Source organism: Bufo gargarizans, chromosome 6 (genome assembly GCF_014858855.1).
Source record: "Bufo gargarizans isolate SCDJY-AF-19 chromosome 6, ASM1485885v1, whole genome shotgun sequence".
Classification (NCBI taxonomy): domain Eukaryota; kingdom Metazoa; phylum Chordata; class Amphibia; order Anura; family Bufonidae; genus Bufo; species Bufo gargarizans.
In genome coordinates this window covers 59,501,059-59,520,336 of record NC_058085.1, presented here as the reverse complement: position 1 = coordinate 59,520,336, position 19,278 = coordinate 59,501,059, and the positions used below count along the sequence as shown (strand labels likewise).

The 19,278-nt window shown below is 46.8% G+C and overlaps 1 protein-coding gene across 4 annotated transcripts in view; it reads right to left on the bottom strand.

Moving 5' to 3' along the window:
- Nucleotides 1–19,278, bottom strand: part of CARD14 (caspase recruitment domain family member 14) — an 83,967-nt gene that overhangs the window by 32,213 nt on the left and 32,476 nt on the right. For all 4 annotated transcript variants that reach the window (XM_044300320.1, XM_044300321.1, XM_044300323.1 and 1 more), the window contains exons 3-8: nucleotides 17,996–18,133; nucleotides 16,476–16,801; nucleotides 15,138–15,290; nucleotides 3,367–3,486; nucleotides 1,894–2,019; nucleotides 1,132–1,284 (exon numbers count right to left, since the gene is read on the bottom strand). In XM_044300320.1, the coding sequence (XP_044156255.1) occupies nucleotides 1,132–1,284; nucleotides 1,894–2,019; nucleotides 3,367–3,486; nucleotides 15,138–15,290; nucleotides 16,476–16,801; nucleotides 17,996–18,133 (1,016 nt within the window). The remainder of the gene's footprint in view (nucleotides 1–1,131; nucleotides 1,285–1,893; nucleotides 2,020–3,366; nucleotides 3,487–15,137; nucleotides 15,291–16,475; nucleotides 16,802–17,995; nucleotides 18,134–19,278) is intronic.

Genomic DNA, 19,278 nt, shown 5'->3' with positions numbered 1-19,278 from the left:
TGTCAGGCAGGCCAGGGTCAGAATCACTGTAGACAAGGAAGGGCAAATTCAGAAGTGTAGTCAGATAAAAAGCTTGGTCAGAAAACAAGGAGAATTCATCACAGGGACAATAACACACCAGGTTGAATGAAACAATAACTGGCACTCAAATTAGTACATGGGAACTTTAGATAGAGTGCCAGATGCTGTGACAGTGAGCATGAAACCACTGTGCCAACTAACCAATTTGGCTTTGGGCTAAACCTAAGGGCGTTATCCTAGCGGTTCCCTGGTATTCACCCTTTAACCCCTGTACAGGGATGTGGACTTCGCTGCAGGAAAATAACCAGGCCACTACCTCATGGAGTAGTCCCAGTGTAGTTTGCAGCTGACCCACAGGGGTCAGAGACATTGGTTCGAAGCACCAAGTATTGGGTGACACTCGAAGTCAGGAAACAGGCCAAGATCAGGACAGGCAGAGTTCATGCTACATGCATCACATCCGGACAGAAAACTTGCTTGTGTGAAAGAGGCCTAAAGCTTTGCTGGGGTCAGATATCAAATATGGACTTTTTTACATGAGTGTATACTTTTTGGTGGCACCCAGATTCGCAAGATGTGTACATTCAGGAGATACTGGTATATTCATATAAAATCATTTTTTATAATATAAATCAGTTTTGTTTGTACATGACAGTTCCTGTGAAAATTGTCCCGGCTACCACAGATATAACATTTCCAGGTAGGGCCACGTACCCATTGATTTTAATGTGTGCATTCGCACATCAGTGATTGACCATGGTCTGGGGTTCCGGGGTTACACTACAGAAGCATGCCCTTTTTTGTCTGTGTTTACGGATCCATCACGCCCATTATAGTCTATATGTCCATGAAAAAACACGGACATGACATGGATGGCATTCGTGTTTCATCCGTGTTTTACAGATCATTGCTAGGAGATGCTCTTGAAATTATTTTTCAGCTGAGCAGTGTCCGTGAAATACGGATGACACACGGAGGGCAAAAAACAGACACAAGGGCCAAACACCCTCACGGACATCTTCACAGGTTGACCTACTGACCATCTTGTCACTGATGTCATCACGGACGTGTGAATGAGGCCTAAGTTTGTATGACCAAATGTCATCTTACCATCCAGATCTGTAGCTGCTCCTCCAAACTTCGAATCTGCTGTTTAAGCTCTGAATTACATTCAGTAAGTTTCATAACTTGCTTTCTGAGTGAATCCTTTTCATTTAGAAATTGTAAAATCTCAGCTTGAACCATGTCTCTTGCTCTGTATGCCTGCACAAATGAAATAGAGTGCATTTAAATAAAGGGGTGTGCGTGTGGGGGGAATGTGTCCTCCCATTTGTGCCAGAAATTGGTGGCAAAAAGGTCATGCTTGTACAAAGCGATGATGTTTTTTGCTATTTTTTATGCCATGTTCGCTACTTTTGTAAGCGTGACGGATTTAAGATAACTTATGGTAGTTTTCTCAAGCAAGTTACACCTTAAGGGCTCATGCACACAACCGTGTGCTGGCCGGGCCCGTGCTGTGGACTGCAAATTGCGGTCCACAATGCACCGGCACCAACCATGGGGCAGCCGCATGCAGATCCAGGACCCATTCACTTGAATGGGGTCCGCGATCCGCATCCGACGGTCCGCACCACAAAAAAATAGTGCATGCACCACTTTTTTTTACGGTGCGGAGGCATGGCCAGAAACACCACGAAATTCAATCCGTGCTTCTAAACTAAATGCTGCTGTATTAGAATATTTACGCAAATTACTAATAATCTTTGTTGTTCATTTTGGGTTTCCAGTTTGTCTGTAAAAATGTTCAGTGTCTGTGATTTTTGGATAAATTGTACAGAAAAAAATAAAAAATGAGATTGGCAACACTGGTACCTGGTCACGCTCCTTCTGCAGTTCATCGACCTGATCATGGAAGGCTTCAGTTTTCTTCTTCAATATGTCATAATTATTCTGTAAATGTCGACAGTCCTGAAGAATTGTCTCTTTTTCCTCTTTCCACTAAAAACAAACAAACACAACAATTTCAGTGTAATTATCCCGCGGACAATGCAAATAGGTAGTGAATTTTTATGACATTTTCTCTGGTCCTGACCACCGCTGGCCAGACAAGAGGAGGTTGGCGGGGGGGGGGCATACTCTAGAGACAGATGTCAATCCCAGAGTCTATCAGTCATTTGTGGCTAAGGCTAGTTTCACACTAGCGTCAAGGAACTCCGGCCACCGGAACTTCGGCCCTCCCCCACTATAGTCAATAGGGCCAGAGCGGTAGTCCAGGGGCACGCGTGCACTAGCGGCAGCACGGATCCGACAGGCTATTCACACGCCAGAACAGCCTGCCGGAGATCCTTGCCGCTAGTGGGAAAGTACCCTAAGGCTTTGTTCACATCTCCGTATGGCTGTTCAGACACCTACGGATCCCACCGGTCTGGTCTTGCCTGATTCTCTACCTCTCCACCGGATACCCATTGACTGCAATGAGGTCCGGCTGATTTTCGGCATAAAATGGTGGGTTTCAGCTACACTTTTTTCTCCCATCAAAAATAACTCTGTTGGAACATCAACTGATGCAAACTGATCATAACTGATGCTCAAAAAAAGACAGATCAGGTATTTTTATTGCAAACTGATGGAAGGCGTGGGAGAGGAGAAGGAGGGTCAAGGAATAGTGTGGTATACTGGAGGGGATGGAGATGAAATTGCGGGTACAGTTTTAACCACACCTAAAGCCTACATGTGAATATGTCCTAAGCAGACATTAAGGCCCCTTTCACACGAGCGAGTTTTCCGTGACGTGAACGCATAGCACCCGCACTGAATCCTGACCCATTCATTTCAATGGGTCTGCGTACATCAGTTCTGCGTTGCGTGAAAAACGCAGCATGTTCTATATTCTGTGTTTTTCACGCATCCCTGGCCCCATAGAAGTGAATAGGGCTTCAGTGACAAACGCATTGCATCCGGAAGCAAGTGCGGATGAAATGCGTTTTTCACTGATGGTTGCCCAAAGATGTTGTTTGTAAGCCTTCCGTTTTTAATCACGCGTATGAAAAACGCATCAAAACGCATTGCACTCACGCTGAAAAAACTGAACCGAACGCAATTGCAGACAAAACTGACTGAACTTGCTTGCAAAATAGTGCGAGTTTCACTGAACGCATCCGGACCTAATCCGTCACGCTCGTGTGAAAGAGGCCTAAGACTAGGCCTAGACGGCAACACTGGTCGCGGCAATATTGAAGAGTGGCGATGATCTCATAGAAATGAACAGGATCCTATTCATTTCTCTGGGATCACCGCTATACTGCGATCCTGGCCGAGAAAGCATGAAAGAGTGCATAGACTTACCAGCTTTTCAGATGCCTCGCCAGCGGCAATTTTCTTTTTGGCTGTGGTAAGCTGAACCCTTAACCTTTCTGAATCGGGTAATGTTTCATTGGACCTCTGGTTTGATCCATCCATTTCCACCTTGGGTCATAAATACAAAATGAGCAGCAAAGAAATAGGACATATACTGTATAGTACAAACCGTATATCCGTAAACACCCGCAAACCAGAATTTAAATTTTCAGATAAATGTTTCAGGAATTTCGTGCAATTTGCTACATTTTAGGCCTTATGCGTGTATTCTCATGCATTAGCCCTCAAATGTAGCAACTAGAGTTGAGCGAACACCTGGATGTTCGGGTTCGAGAAGTTCGGCCGAACATCCCGGAAATGTTCGGGTTCGGGATCCGAACCCGATCCGAACTTCGTCCCGAACCCGAACCCCATTGAAGTCAATGGGGACCCGAACTTTTCGGCACTAAAAAGGCTGTAAAACAGCCCAGGAAAGAGCTAGAGGGCTGCAAAAGGCAGCAACATGTAGGTAAATCCCCTGCAAACAAATGTGGATAGGGAAATGAATTAAAATAAAAATTAAATAAATAAAAATTAACCAAAATCAATTGGAGAGAGGTTCCATAGCAGAGAATCTGGCTTCCCGTCACCCACCACTGGAACAGTCCATTCTCAGATATTTAGGCCCCGGCACCCAGGCAGAGGAGAGAGGTCCCGTAACAGAGAATCTGTCTTCATGTCAGCAGAGAATTAGTCTGCATGTCATAGCAGAGAATGAGGCTTCACGTCAGCCACCACTGCAACAGTCCATTGGCATATATTTAGGCCCAGCACACACACAGGCAGAGGAGAGAGGTCCCGTAACAGACAATCTGGCTTCATGTCAGCAGAGAATCAGTCTGCATGTCATAGCAGAGAATCAGGCTTCACGTCAGCCACCACTGCAACAGTCCATTGGCATATATTTAGGCCCAGCACACACACAGGCAGAGGAGAGAGGTCCCGTAACAGAGAATCTGGCTTCATGTCAGCAGAGAATCAGTCTGCATGTCACAGCAGAGAATGAGGCTTCACGTCACCCACCACTGCAACAGTCCATTGGCATATATTTAGGCCTAGCACACAGGCAGAGCAGAGAGGTCCCGTAACAGACAATCTGGCTTCATGTCAGCAGAGAATCAGTCTGCATGTCATAGCAGAGAATGAGGCTTCACGTCAGCCACCACTGCAACAGTCCATTGGCATATATTTAGGCCTAGCACACAGGCAGAGCAGAGAGGTCCCGTAACAGACAATCTGGCTTCATGTCAGCAGAGAATCAGTCTGCATGTCATAGCAGAGAATCAGGCTTCACGTCAGCCACCACTGCAACAGTCCATTGTCATAAATTTAGGCCCAGCACCCAGGCAGAGGAGAGAGGTCCCGTAACAGACAATCTGGCTTCATGTCAGCAGAGAATTAGTCTGCATGTCATAGCAGAGAATCAGGCTTCATGTCAGCCACCACTGCAACAGTCCATTGGCATATATTTAGGCCCAGCACCCAGGCAGAGGAGGGAGGTCCCGTAACAGAGAATCTGTCTTCATGTCAGCAGAGAATCAGTCTGCATGTCATAGCAGAGAATGAGGCTTCACGTCACCCACCACTGCAACAGTCCATTGGCATATATTTAGGCCTAGCACACAGGCAGAGCAGAGAGGTCCCGTAACAGACAATCTGGCTTCATGTCAGCAGAGAATCAGTCTGCATGTCATAGCAGAGAATCAGGCTTCACGTCAGCCACCACTGCAACAGTCCATTGGCATATATTTAGGCCTAGCACACAGGCAGAGCAGAGAGGTCCCGTAACAGACAATCTGGCTTCATGTCAGCAGAGAATCAGTCTGCATGTCATAGCAGAGAATGAGGCTTCACGTCAGCCACCACTGCAACAGTCCATTGGCATATATTTAGGCCTAGCACACAGGCAGAGCAGAGAGGTCCCGTAACAGACAATCTGGCTTCATGTCAGCAGAGAATCAGTCTGCATGTCATAGCAGAGAATCAGGCTTCACGTCAGCCACCACTGCAACAGTCCATTGTCATAAATTTAGGCCCAGCACCCAGGCAGAGGAGAGAGGTCCCGTAACAGACAATCTGGCTTCATGTCAGCAGAGAATTAGTCTGCATGTCATAGCAGAGAATCAGGCTTCATGTCAGCCACCACTGCAACAGTCCATTGGCATATATTTAGGCCCAGCACCCAGGCAGAGGAGGGAGGTCCCGTAACAGAGAATCTGTCTTCATGTCAGCAGAGAATCAGTCTGCATGTCATAGCAGAGAATGAGGCTTCACGTCAGCCACCACTGCAACAGTCCATTGGCATATATTTAGGCCTAGCACACAGGCAGAGGAGAGGTTCATTCAACTTTGGGTAGCCTCGCAATATAATGGTAAAATGAAAATAAAAATAGGATTGAATGAGGAAGTGCCCTGGAGTCCAATAATATATGGTTATGGGGAGGTAGTTAATGTCTAATCTGGACAAGGGACGGACAGGTCCTGTGGGATCCATGCCTGGTTCATTTTTATGAACGTCAGCTTGTCCACATTGGCTGTAGACAGGCGGCTGCGTTTGTCTGTAATGACGCCCCCTGCCGTGCTGAATACACGTTCAGACAAAACGCTGGCTGCCGGGCAGGCCAGCACCTCCAAGGCATAAAAGGCTAGCTCTGGCCACGTGGACAATTTAGAGACCCAGAAGTTGAATGGGGCCGAACCATCAGTCAGTACGTGGAGGGGTGTGCACACGTACTGTTCCACCATGTTAGTGAAATGTTGCCTCCTGCTAACACGTTGCGTATCAGGTGGTGGTGCAGTTAGCTGTGGCGTGTTGACAAAAGTTTTCCACATCTCTGCCATGCTAACCCTGCCCTCAGAGGAGCTGGCCGTGACACAGCTGCCTTGGCGACCTCTTGCTCCTCCTCTGCCTTGGCCTTGGGCTTCCACTTGTTCCCCTGTGACATTTGGGAATGCTCTCAGTAGCGCGTCTACCAACGTGCGCTTGTACTCGCGCATCTTCCTATCACGCTCCAGTGCAGGAAGTAAGGTGGGCACATTGTCTTTGTAGCGTGGATCCAGCAGGGTGGCAACCCAGTAGTCCGCACAGGTTAAAATGTGGGCAACTCTGCTGTCGTTGCGCAGGCACTGCAGCATGTAGTCGCTCATGTGTGCCAGGCTGCCCAGGGGTAAGGACAAGCTGTCCTCTGTGGGAGGCGTATCGTCATCGTCCTGCCTTTCCCCCCAGCCACGCACCAGTGATGGACCCGAGCTGCGTTGGGTGCCACCCCGCTGTGACCATGCTTCATCCTCATCCTCCTCCACCTCCTCCTCATCCTCGTCCTCCTCGTCCTCCAGTAGTGGGCCCTGGCTGGCCACATTTGTACCTGGCCTCTGCTGTTGCCAAAAACCTCCCTCTGAGTCACTTCGAAGAGACTGGCCTGAAAGTGCTAAAAATGACCCCTCTTCCTCCTCCTCCTCCTCCTCCTCCTGGGCCACCTCCTCTTCCATCATCGCCCTAAGTGTTTTCTCAAGGAGACATAGAAGTGGTATTGTAACGCTGATAACGGTGTCATCGCCACTGGCCATGTTGGTGGAGTACTCGAAACAGCGCAACAGGGCACACAGGTCTCGCATGGAGGCCCAGTCATTGGTGGTGAAGTGGTGCTGTTCTGTAGTGCGACTGACCCGTGCGTGCTGCAGCTGAAACTCCACTATGGCCTGCTGCTGCTCGCACAGTCTGTCCAGCATGTGCAAGGTGGAGTTCCACCTGGTGGGCACGTCGCATATGAGGCGGTGAGCGGGAAGGCCGAAGTTACGCTGTAGCGCAGACAGGCGAGCAGCAGCAGGATGTGAACGCCGGAAGCGCGAACAGACGGCCCGCACTTTATGCAGCAGCTCTGACATGTCGGGGTAGTTGTGAATGAACTTCTGCACCACCAAATTCAGCACATGCGCCAAGCAAGGGATGTGCGTCAAATTGGCTAGTCCCAGAGCTGCAACGAGATTTCGCCTATTATCACACACCACCAGGCCGGGCTTGAGGCTCACCGGCAGCAACCACTCGTCGGTCTGTTGTTCTATACCCCGCCACAACTCCTGTGCGGTGTGGGGCCTGTCCCCCAAACATATGAGTTTCAGAATGGCCTGCTGACGTTTACCCCGGGCTGTGCTGAAGTTGGTGGTGAAGGTGTGTGGCTGACTGGATGAGCAGGTGGAAGAAGAGGAGGAGGAAGCCGAGAAGGAGGAGGTGGCAACAGGAGGCAAAGAATGTTGCCCTGCGATCCTTGGCGGCGGAAGGACGTGCGCCAAACAGCTCTCCGCCTGGGGCCCAGCTGCCACTACATTTACCCAGTGTGCAGTTAGGGAGATATAGCGTCCCTGGCCGTGCTTACTGGTCCACGTATCTGTGGTTAGGTGGACCTTGCCACAGATGGCGTTGCGCAGTGCACACTTGATTTTATCGGATACTTGGTTGTGCAGGGAAGGCACGGCTCTCTTGGAGAAGTAGTGCCGGCTGGGAACAACATACTGTGGGACAGCAAGCGACATGAGCTGTTTGAAGCTGTCTGTGTCCACCAGCCTAAATGACAGCATTTCATAGGCCAGTAGTTTAGAAATGCTGGCATTCAGGGCCAGGGATCGAGGGTGGCTAGGTGGGAATTTACGCTTTCTATCAAATGTTTGTGAGATGGAGAGCTGAACGCTGGCGTGTGACATGGTTGAGACGCTTGGTGACGGAGGTGGTGGTGGTGGTGTTGGTGGTACATCCCCTGTTTGCTGGGCGGCAGGTGCCAACGTTCCTCCAGAGGCGGAGGAAGAGGCCGAGGCGGCAGCAGCAGAATAGGCCGAGGCGGCAGCAGCAGAAGAGGTAGCAGGGGGAGCCTGAGTGACTTCCTTGGTTTTAAGGTGTTTACTCCACTGCAGTTCATGCTTTGCATGCAGGTGCCTGGTCATGCAGGTTGTGCTCAGGTTCAGAACGTTAATGCCTCGCTTCAGGCTCTGATGGCACAGCGTGCAAACCACTCGGGTCTTGTCGTCAGCACATTGTTTGAAGAAGTGCCATGCCAGGGAACTCCTTGAAGCTGCCTTTGGGGTGCTCGGTCCCAGATGGCGGCGGTCAGTAGCAGGCGGAGTCTCTTGGCGGCGGGTGTTCTGCTTTTGCCCACTGCTCCCTCTTTTGCTACGCTGTTGGCTCGGTCTCACCACTGCCTCTTCCTCCGAACTGTGAAAGTCAGTGGCACGACCTTCATTCCATGTGGGGTCTAGGACCTCATCGTCCCCTGCATCGTCTTCCACCCAGTCTTGATCCCTGACCTCCTGTTCAGTCTGCACACTGCAGAAAGACGCAGCAGTTGGCACCTGTGTTTCGTCATCATCAGAGACATGCTGAGGTGGTATTCCCATGTCCTCATCATCAGGAAACATAAGTGGTTGTGCGTCAGTGCATTCTATGTCTTTCACCGCTGGGGAAGGGCTAGGTGGATGCCCTTGGGAAACCCTGCCAGCGGAGTCTTCAAACAGCATAAGAGACTGCTGCATAACTTGAGGCTGAGACAGTTTCCCTGGTATGCATGGGGGTGATGTGACAGACTGATGGGGTTGGTTTTCAGGCGCCATCTGTGCGCTTTCTGCAGAAGACTGGGTGGGAGATAATGTGAACGTGCTGGATCCACTGTCGGCCACCCAATTGACTAATGCCTGTACCTGCTCAGGCCTTACCATCCTTAGAACGGCATTGGGCCCCACCATATATCGCTGTAAATTCTGGCGGCTACTGGGACCTGAGGTAGTTGGTACACTAGGACGTGTGGATGTGGCAGAACGGCCACGTCCTCTCCCAGCACCAGAGGGTCCACTAACACCACCACGACCATGTCCACGTCCGCGTCCCTTACTAGATGTTTTTCTCATTGTTATGGTTCACCACAACAACAAATATATTATTTGGCCCAATGTATTGTATTCAAATTCAGCGGGATATAAATTTGAGGCCTAGTATTTAGGCGCTGGGTGACAGGTATGGGTTTAGTGACAGAATTAGATTTGGAAATGCACAGTAGCGGGTGTGTGAAGTTATTCTGAATGACCCTATGTGCACCTTGAATATTATATACCCTTTTAGGGATAGATTTCAAATAGCTCTGATATAGCAGAAACCACTAAATTATGAAATTGCTAAATTGGGAATTGTATTTCAACCCAGAACAAGAAATGTGCTTGAACGGACACTAAATAACTCGCCCAGCTACAGCACTAGGGACAGATTTAGCGGGATATAAATTTGAGGCCTAGTATTTAGGCGCTGGGTGACAGGTATGGGTTTAGTGCCAGAATTAGACTTGGAAATACACAGTAGCGGGTGTGTGTGAAGTTATTCTGAATGACCCAATGTGCACCTTGAATATTATATACCCTTTTAGGGATAGATTTCAAATAGCTCTGATATAGCAGAAACCACTAAATTATGAAATTGCTAAATTGGGAATTGTATTTCAACCCAGAACAAGAAATGTGCTTGAACGGACACTAAATAACTCGCCCAGCTACAGCACTAAGGACAGATTTAGCGGGATATAAATTTGAGGCCTAGTATTTAGGCGCTGGGTGACAGGTATGGGTTTAGTGCCAGAATTAGACTTGGAAATACACAGTAGCGGGTGTGTGTGAAGTTATTCTGAATGACCCAATGTGCACCTTGAATATTATATACCCTTTTAGGGATAGATTTCAAATAGCTCTGATATAGCAGAAACCACTAAATTATGAAATTGCTAAATTGGGAATTGTATTTCAACCCAGAACAAGAAATGTGCTTGAACGGACACTAAATAACTCGCCCAGCTACAGCACTAGGGACAGATTTAGCTGGATATAAATTTGAGGCCTAGTATTTAGGCGCTGGGTGACAGGTATGGGTTTAGTGCCAGAATTAGACTTGGAAATACACAGTAGCGGGTGTGTGTGAAGTTATTCTGAATGACCCAATGTGCACCTTGAATATTATATACCCTTTTAGGGATAGATTTCAAATAGCTCTGATATAGCAGAAACCACTAAATTATGAAATTGCTAAATTGGGAATTGTATTTCAACCCAGAACAAGAAATGTGCTTGAACGGACACTAAATAACTCGCCCAGCTACAGCACTAGGGACAGATTTAGCGGGATATAAATTTGAGGCCTAGTATTTAGGCGCTGGGTGACAGGTATGGGTTTAGTGCCAGAATTAGACTTGGAAATACACAGTAGCGGGTGTGTGTGAAGTTATTCTGAATGACCCAATGTGCACCTTGAATATTATATACCCTTTTAGGGATAGATTTCAAATAGCTCTGATATAGCAGAAACCACTAAATTATGAAATTGCTAAATTGGGAATTGTATTTCAACCCAGAACAAGAAATGTGCTTGAACGGACACTAAATAACTCGCCCAGCTACAGCACTAGGGACAGATTTAGCGGGATATAAATTTGAGGCCTAGTATTTAGGCGCTGGGTGACAGGTATGGGTTTAGTGCCAGAATTAGACTTGGAAATACACAGTAGCGGGTGTGTGTGAAGTTATTCTGAATGACCCAATGTGCACCTTGAATATTATATACCCTTTTAGGGATAGATTTCAAATAGCTCTGATATAGCAGAAACCACTAAATTATGAAATTGCTAAATTGGGAATTGTATTTCAACCCAGAACAAGAAATGTGCTTGAACGGACACTAAATAACTCGCCCAGCTACAGCACTAAGGACAGATTTAGCGGGATATAAATTTGAGGCCTAGTATTTAGGCGCTGGGTGACAGGTATGGGTTTAGTGCCAGAATTAGACTTGGAAATACACAGTAGCGGGTGTGTGTGAAGTTATTCTGAATGACCCAATGTGCACCTTGAATATTATATACCCTTTTAGGGATAGATTTCAAATAGCTCTGATATAGCAGAAACCACTAAATTATGAAATTGCTAAATTGGGAATTGTATTTCAACCCAGAACAAGAAATGTGCTTGAACGGACACTAAATAACTCGCCCAGCTACAGCACTAGGGACAGATTTAGCTGGATATAAATTTGAGGCCTAGTATTTAGGCGCTGGGTGACAGGTATGGGTTTAGTGCCAGAATTAGACTTGGAAATACACAGTAGCGGGTGTGTGTGAAGTTATTCTGAATGACCCAATGTGCACCTTGAATATTATATACCCTTTTAGGGATAGATTTCAAATAGCTCTGATATAGCAGAAACCACTAAATTATGAAATTGCTAAATTGGGAATTGTATTTCAACCCAGAACAAGAAATGTGCTTGAACGGACACTAAATAACTCGCCCAGCTACAGCACTAAGGACAGATTTAGCGGGATATAAATTTGAGGCCTAGTATTTAGGCGCTGGGTGACCGGTATGGATTTAGTGACAGAATTAGACTGGGATATGGCCAAAAAATAAACAGACTATTGCTGGTTAAATGCACTTGGTGTGACAGCTTCACCCTGATGTAGGCTTTAGCCAAAAAACAACCACACCATTGAGGGTTAAATGCACTTGGTGACAGGCGCAGCTTGCCCCTGATTTAGTATATGGCCAAAAAATGAACAGACTATTGCTGGTTAAATGCACTTGGTGTGACAGCTTCACCCTGATGTAGGCTTTAGCCAAAAAACAACCACACCATTGAGGGTTAAATGCACTTGGTGACAGGCGCAGCTTGCCCCTGATTTTGTATATGGCCAAAAAATGAACAGACTATTGCTGGTTAAATGCACTTGGTGTGACAGCTTCACCCTGATGTAGGCTTTAGCCAAAAAACAACCACACCATTGAGGGTTAAATGCACTTGGTCGCAGCTTGTGCTGGCGCACCACAAGACACAAAATGGCCGCCGATCACCCCAGAAAAATGTGACTGACAAACGGTCTGGGCAGCCTAAAAACAGTGAGCAATTGAGGATCAGCAGCTCAATGATCCACAGCTGCAGATCGATCAGTTAATCAAGTCCTTTGGAGGAGTTAATCTGCCTAATCTCGCCCTACTGTCGCAGCCGCAACCTCTCCCTACGCTAATCAGAGCAGAGTGACGGGCGGCGCTATGTGACTCCAGCTTAAATAGAGGCTGGGTCACATGGTGCTCTGGCCAATCACAGCCATGCCAATAGTAGGCATGGCTGTGATGGCCTCTTGGGGCAAGTAGTATGACGCTTGTTGATTGGCTGCTTTGCAGCCTTTCAAAAAGCGCCAAGAAAGCGTCACAAAAGCGCGAAGAAAGCGACGAACACCGAACCCGGACTTTTACGAAAATGTCCGGGTTCGGGTCCGTGTCACGGACACCCCAAAATTCGGTACGAACCCGAACTATACAGTTCGAGTTCGCTCATCCCTAGTAGCAACGTGTCATTGACCTACATTTACTAATGTGAGTGCACTTAGATTTTGATGTAAATTGGTAAAACAAAATGGCAGTTTGAATCTAGGATTAGAGATAGTTTCTATACCTAGTCTGAAAAGGGGCATGGCTTATCAGGCAAGGGTTGTGTGGCTACGGGAAAGGGAGTGACGTAAGATGCGCTGGTTTGCACCTAAAGCCTCATTCACACGTCAGTGTTTGGTCAGTGATTTCCATGAGTGATGTTGAGCCAAAACCAGGTGCGGCTCTAAAGACAGAACAGGAGCAGATATTTCCCTTGTACCTTATGTCTGTGGAGGCTCCAATCTTGGTTTTGGCTCACAATCACTGATGGAAATTACCGACCAAAACACCGACGTGTGAATAAGGCTTAGGCCTCATGCACACGACCGTGACGTTTTTTGCGGTCTGCAAACCGCGGATCCGCAAAAAACGGAAGCTGCCCGTGTTGACTTCTGCAATTTGCGGAACGGGCGCCGGCAATATAAATGCCTATTCTTGTCCGCAAAGCGCGGACAAGAATAGGACATGTTCTATTTTTTTGGTGAGGCCGCGGAACGGAGCCACGGATGCGGACAGCACACGGAGTGCTGTCCGCATCTTTTGCGGCTCCATTAAAGTGAATGGGTCAGTATCCGAGCCGCCAAAACGGCGGCTCGGATGCGGACCCAAACAACGGTCGTGTGCATGAGGCCTTAGATTGCATGAGCACCACAATCCTGGCATAGAATTTTAGCTCAAAATAAGTAAACCTATAGTTGGTATAGAGCAGGGATGCTCAACCTGCGGCTCTCCAGCTGTTGTAAAACTACAACTCCCATCATGCCCTCCTGTTGGCTGATAGCTGTAGGCTGTCCGGGCATGCTGGGAGTTGTAGTTTTGCAACAGCTAGAGGGCCATTGGTTGGGCATCCCTGGTATCGAGTAAGACAAAACTTCTACCCCTGCACCACATTGATCCTCCAGCCTGAGCCCCTGTGATAACTCTGCTTCAGGTGTAGACAGCCGATCTAAGTACATTTTTTTGTAGCAGCATTTTTTAATTGTTTTACCAAAAATCACAGCTAAAACGCAAGGCAAGCTCTATATGTGTACTGACCTTGAAGCCTCATGCATGTGGCGGTCTGCAAATTGCGGATCTGCAAAATACGGATATCGTCTGTGTTGCTTCCCCTTTTTTTGTGGAACAGTTGTTGATTGGGTCCGTGGTCCACATTTTGAGGCCAATTATAGGACATGGGCTATCCTTTTTCTGGAATGGACATACGGATGCGGAAACAACAAAGATCATCTGTGCACTTTCTGTATCCGTATGTCCATTCGGCAAAAAAGACAGAATATGTCCGTAACATGCGGACCATGGGACCCGTTGATGTCAATGGGTCCACAAAGAAAGGCGTATGGCACAGGGAACGCATCCATATTTTGTGGATCCACGGGTTTGCAAACCACAAAACAAGCACGGTGGTGAGCAAATTTTATAAAAAAAAAAAAAAGCTGCTTGCACTCCACACTGTGACTAAATACATTGTTACACTGTTTCGGCAGCCGTAAAGACCTTGGTTCCATTTTCGGCTATCATCAATTCTGCAGAGTTCAATCAAGAGTAGAGCCCGAGCAAAGAGGATTCCATCATCTCCATAGACTTTGATGGACACGACCAGGCAGTGTAAACATCTTCACGCCTGGCCCTGACAATCAAAGCGCAGAGGGCGCAGCAGTTGCAGAGAGAGCAGAGCCTCTAGGTGTAATGGCAACGCCCCCGTTGCTCCTAATGCTCAGCAATGCTGGCACATATGAACATGGGACTAGATGCCTTGAGCTTGCTGGCAGATGCCCTTTAAAAGATCTCTCAAATCTTAATCTGACCATGCACCAGAAATGAAAATCTACAGTATGACAGCTATGAGACGGAAGGATGTGGAGGGAGGACAAGGCAGAAAATAAAGGGGTAGATAGATAAAAAAAGTCAGACTATACTTATGGGTAGAGAGGTAGACATGGGGGGGGGGGGGGGGATTATGGCTGTGATATTTTATGAGGGTGTCAGGGAACATAGCTGTGGCAGAAATGTGGAACCAGGGTCAGACCCCTAACAATACAGCATTTATCACTTATCCAGCTGATAGGTAATAATTGCTTTTCACTGACCCCTTTAAATCCACTTCCCATAATAATAATAATACAGTACCCTGCAGTAAACCTTGGGGTTCATTACAATCCTCATCCAATCCGTAAAAAAAACCGAATGGACATGGAAACAAAATACGTTCGTGTGCATGTAGCCATATCCTAAAATGTGTCTTATAGGCCACAAACATAGTGCTCATCATGTCTCACCAGCTTGTTCTGTCCTTCCAGCTTCTCCTTCAGCATCCTGTTCTCCTTCTGCAGAACTTCCAACTCTTCTTCACACTTAACTCGGGAGGTCCAGCTCTGAGCCACCTGCAGCTCCATTTTAACCCTATGCAGCTCCTCCTTCACCAAATACAGCTGAAAGGTCCACAGAAAAAAAATTGAAGTTACAGCAGAGCCAACTATAGAAGTGTTTTTACACATCATAAAGTATTTAGTCTTTAGGGTCTTGTTTAATTTATTTATTTTTATGCAGAAAGAATTGGAAAAATGTACTATAAAAAGAATTCACCAAAATTGAGGTGTATAGGTGGAATTTTTTTTAACACCCCCCCAAAAACAAGCATGTGCAGTAATACCCTCTGGCTGACCCAGGAGGACAATAGGAAGTGATGGACTTTTCGCAAACCAAGCACATTTTTGGAGGCCCAGAGATCAGGGGGCCCCTGATGGTCATAAGCAGCAGATAAAAATTAAAAATAAAACAACTAAAGGGCCGACATGCTGCCCGTGCAGCTGGTTCATCTGTACTTGGGTACAAGAAGAAGTACCCAGGCTGCACTAAAAAAGTGAAAATGGGTATTCGCAGGTTAATGGGAGCAGGCTGACAGGGGTGGAGTTTAGTGGTGCAATGGGACTTAACGATGTGAAGGGGCGTAGCTTGTCACTGCCATGGGAGCCCCAGACATAACTTTGCTTGGGGTACCAGAATTATCTAATCTGCCCTTACAATTTCCCAATTTGGCCCGGGTGCAAGAGTTCACCTTGGGCCCCCCTTCCCTCAGTGCTTTGTGGCCAGGGGCAGGGAAGCACATAGCCTTTCTACTGGCTGAGGCAAAAATTTAAATGGCAACACCTTCCCCGCCAAATTCTTGACCCTAACCCCAGCCATAGGGGTAACTTGACCAGAATGCACTTTCTCTAATACAGGTGTCTTCTTATGTGGCACAAGGGTCTTTGGGCCCCCTCAGGCTTCTGGGCCCGGTAGCGACTGCCACCTATGCACCCCCTATAGCTACACCCCTGGGTTTAGATGTACAGTGGCGGTCACCAGATCAGTTGATAGGCGGTGGTCCAGGGTGTCGGACTCCAACTGATCAGAGGATAAGTCATCTGTATAAAAAATTCGGAAAACCCCTTTAATGCTCAACAGGTTTTCTACCGCCATATTTCAAGATGGCCCATCCAAAACTATGAGCAGAAAAGTGTGTAAAAGAAAAAAATCTCTTTGTTGCCCAATCACAGCACAGCTTTTTATTTGTATCCTATGCTGTGATTGGCTAAGGGCAAGACAGGCCGTGTATAAAATAATCAGCTGCCGACCTGTTCCTGCAGGTCGCTGTTCCTGCCCTGTACGGCGTCCTTCTCCTGCAAGGCGTGCGAGTAGCGCATGGACAGCTCGTACTGCTCATCTTTCAGTTTGCTCAGCATTTGGCTCTGGGCGTCCATCTCTCTGCGGAGGCGCTGGTTCTCGTGCTCCATACTTCGCATGCATTCTCCTTCCTCTTTCAGCTGCTGTTGCTTTTCACGCATTTTGTGCAGATGGTGGAGCAACGTCCCCTTGAGCTGTTTCTCCTGCATCAGCTCCTCCTGGAGACTGCTCAGTGTGTTCATGAGGAAGGCGCTCAGCTGGCTAGTGTCTATAAGTCCTGTGGATAGGGCACATTCATATTGATAGGGGTGATGACCATATGTAATAAAACGTATGTAATATGCTGCATTGGTGCTAGGAACGGCAATGCCCAGAGGAGAGCCAAAGCAGCTCCCCCGACATGTTTCGCTGCAGGGCGGCTTCCTCAGGGGGTATGGAGTTACTATCAACCCCCTGAGGACGCCGCGCTGTGGCGAAACATGTCGGGGGAGCTGCGCTGTGCTTTTTAAATAATATAGTCCTTCTAGTTGGAATGGTCAGCGGAGTGCACTGCAGGCACTCCGATCTTATGATCAAGGCAGGGAGAGATATGTAGGAATAGGAGCCTCAGCCTTAATTAGGTACATTTAGAAAGAGCCTTGATAAGGAAGCAGGCAATGTGGCCGCACAGATATGAATATTCTCCTGCACCAATGATGTAATGATACTGTGTATACGCTCTACTTCTGCCAATTTCTGCTAATCCCATTCAAATAGAGGTAACAAGAGAATTTCTATTAGGGTGTATGAGGAAAATAACCCTATAGATTTTTCCTACAAAATCTGCAGAAATAAACTAAGATATAATATAGTTTTTTTTAAAACAATAGAAAATTGCAAACAATAAAAACTGTATTATATACAGCTGGAAGACTAGAGAGTTTTTTTTAATTATAATTGGGCAACATATATTGAAATGAATGATAAAGGTTACGTTTTATTTAGGCCATTAAAACAGGAATAAGATAGCCTTTGGCTTTTGAACCTTGCAATAGGTGTAATGGTAACGCCCCCGTTGCTCCTAGAGGCTCATTTGCATATATTAAATCTTCATTTTTCTCAGCAATGTGGGCACATACAGTATGTACATGGGACCAACACAGATGCCTTCAGCTGTCAAGTGCACATGTAACAGGTCAGCCAGTGTGGTACATAGGTACAAAAATGCTGACAGATGCCCTTTAATACAGTATATTGGAAAAACTTTCCTTGTCACTTCCCCTACACATTACAAAAAATAAAATAAAGTGACATTAAACTTTAACAATACAGTCTCATTTGTTTAATTAGAGCCCGCTGCAGCCCCTACGGCCACGCGGTACTCAAAAGAAGCGCGGCCGCGTCACAAGTGCCACAAGACCGCACCATGTGGTCATATCCCTATCCAGAAGCTAAAATGAGGCATTGGTTGTAAACACTGCACATTTCTTACTGGTAAAGCTGTTGGGATCCTTATTTGCTTCTTTTCCTGTAATGTGGGTATAAAGTCGGGGGTTCACCAGCATTAAGCTCTCCAAGAAAGCCGTGGCTCCATTCTTTCCTCTTGTGTGGAGCACATCCAGTAGATGTCCTATATTTATGGAAAAAATTAGGTTAAAGCCGAGAATATTTATTTCAATCTGAAAATAGGAAAACCAGAAAATATATATTAGTCCCTGACACGGTAGTAAAGTCCACCAAACCTAATTAAATCTTAGGCCTCATGCACACGACCGTTCTGCAAATTGTGGATCCGCAAAACACAGAAGCCGCCCGTGTGCCTTCCGCAATTTGCAGAACGGAACAGGCGGCCCATTGTAGAAATCCCTTTTCTTGTCCGCAAAACAGACAAAAATAGGACAGGCTATATTTTTTTGCGGGGCCACGGAACGGAGCAACGGATGCGGACAGCACACGGAATGCTGTCCGCATCTTTTGCGGCCCCATTGAAGTGAATGGGTCCGCCCCCGAGAGGCAAAAACTGCGGCTCGGATGCGGACCAAAACAACGCCCGTGTGCATGATGCCTTAATGGAGTTTTCCCAATTTCAGTTTTTCCAGTCCAAGCCAACAGTCTGGAGGACATTTAATACACATGCCTAAAATTTTGGTAAATTAAATCCTCATTCGCTTTCATTGTGCTTTACTTAGCGGCCATTTTTTTGCTGCTGGATAAATATGAAATAAGACTCCATGGGAGAGATTTATTAAACTGGTGTAAAGTAGAACTTGCTTAGTTGCCCATAGCAACCAATCCGATTCCATCTTTCTTTTTTGACAGCTCTATTGGAAAATGAAAGGTGGAATCTGATTGGTTGCTATGGGCAACTAAGCCAGTTCTACTTTACACCAGTTTGATAAATCTCCCCCCATATCTCTATATATTTAATAATGAATTAAAAGACCTAGTAATGGATGGATGAATGGGTCCACGAATATCTATAGCAGGGTACAAACTCACAAAGTGAGCACAAGGCCATGTTGTTACTTCTTCTGGGTGAGTTTGCTATATTGATTCAATGTGACCTTTCTCCTCATTTGGTTTCTATTTTTACAGAACAGGGTACCGTGTCCCCGTTTCATAGGAGCAGCCATCAAGCATGCTCACTGCCGCTCCATTCAAACTCTATGGGACTGCCAGAGATAGTCCTGTAGACTATAAATGACGAGGCTCCATTCGATTGGGGAGACGAGATTTTTTTTTCTCATGATTAGTTGAAATCCATGTGGTCAGACG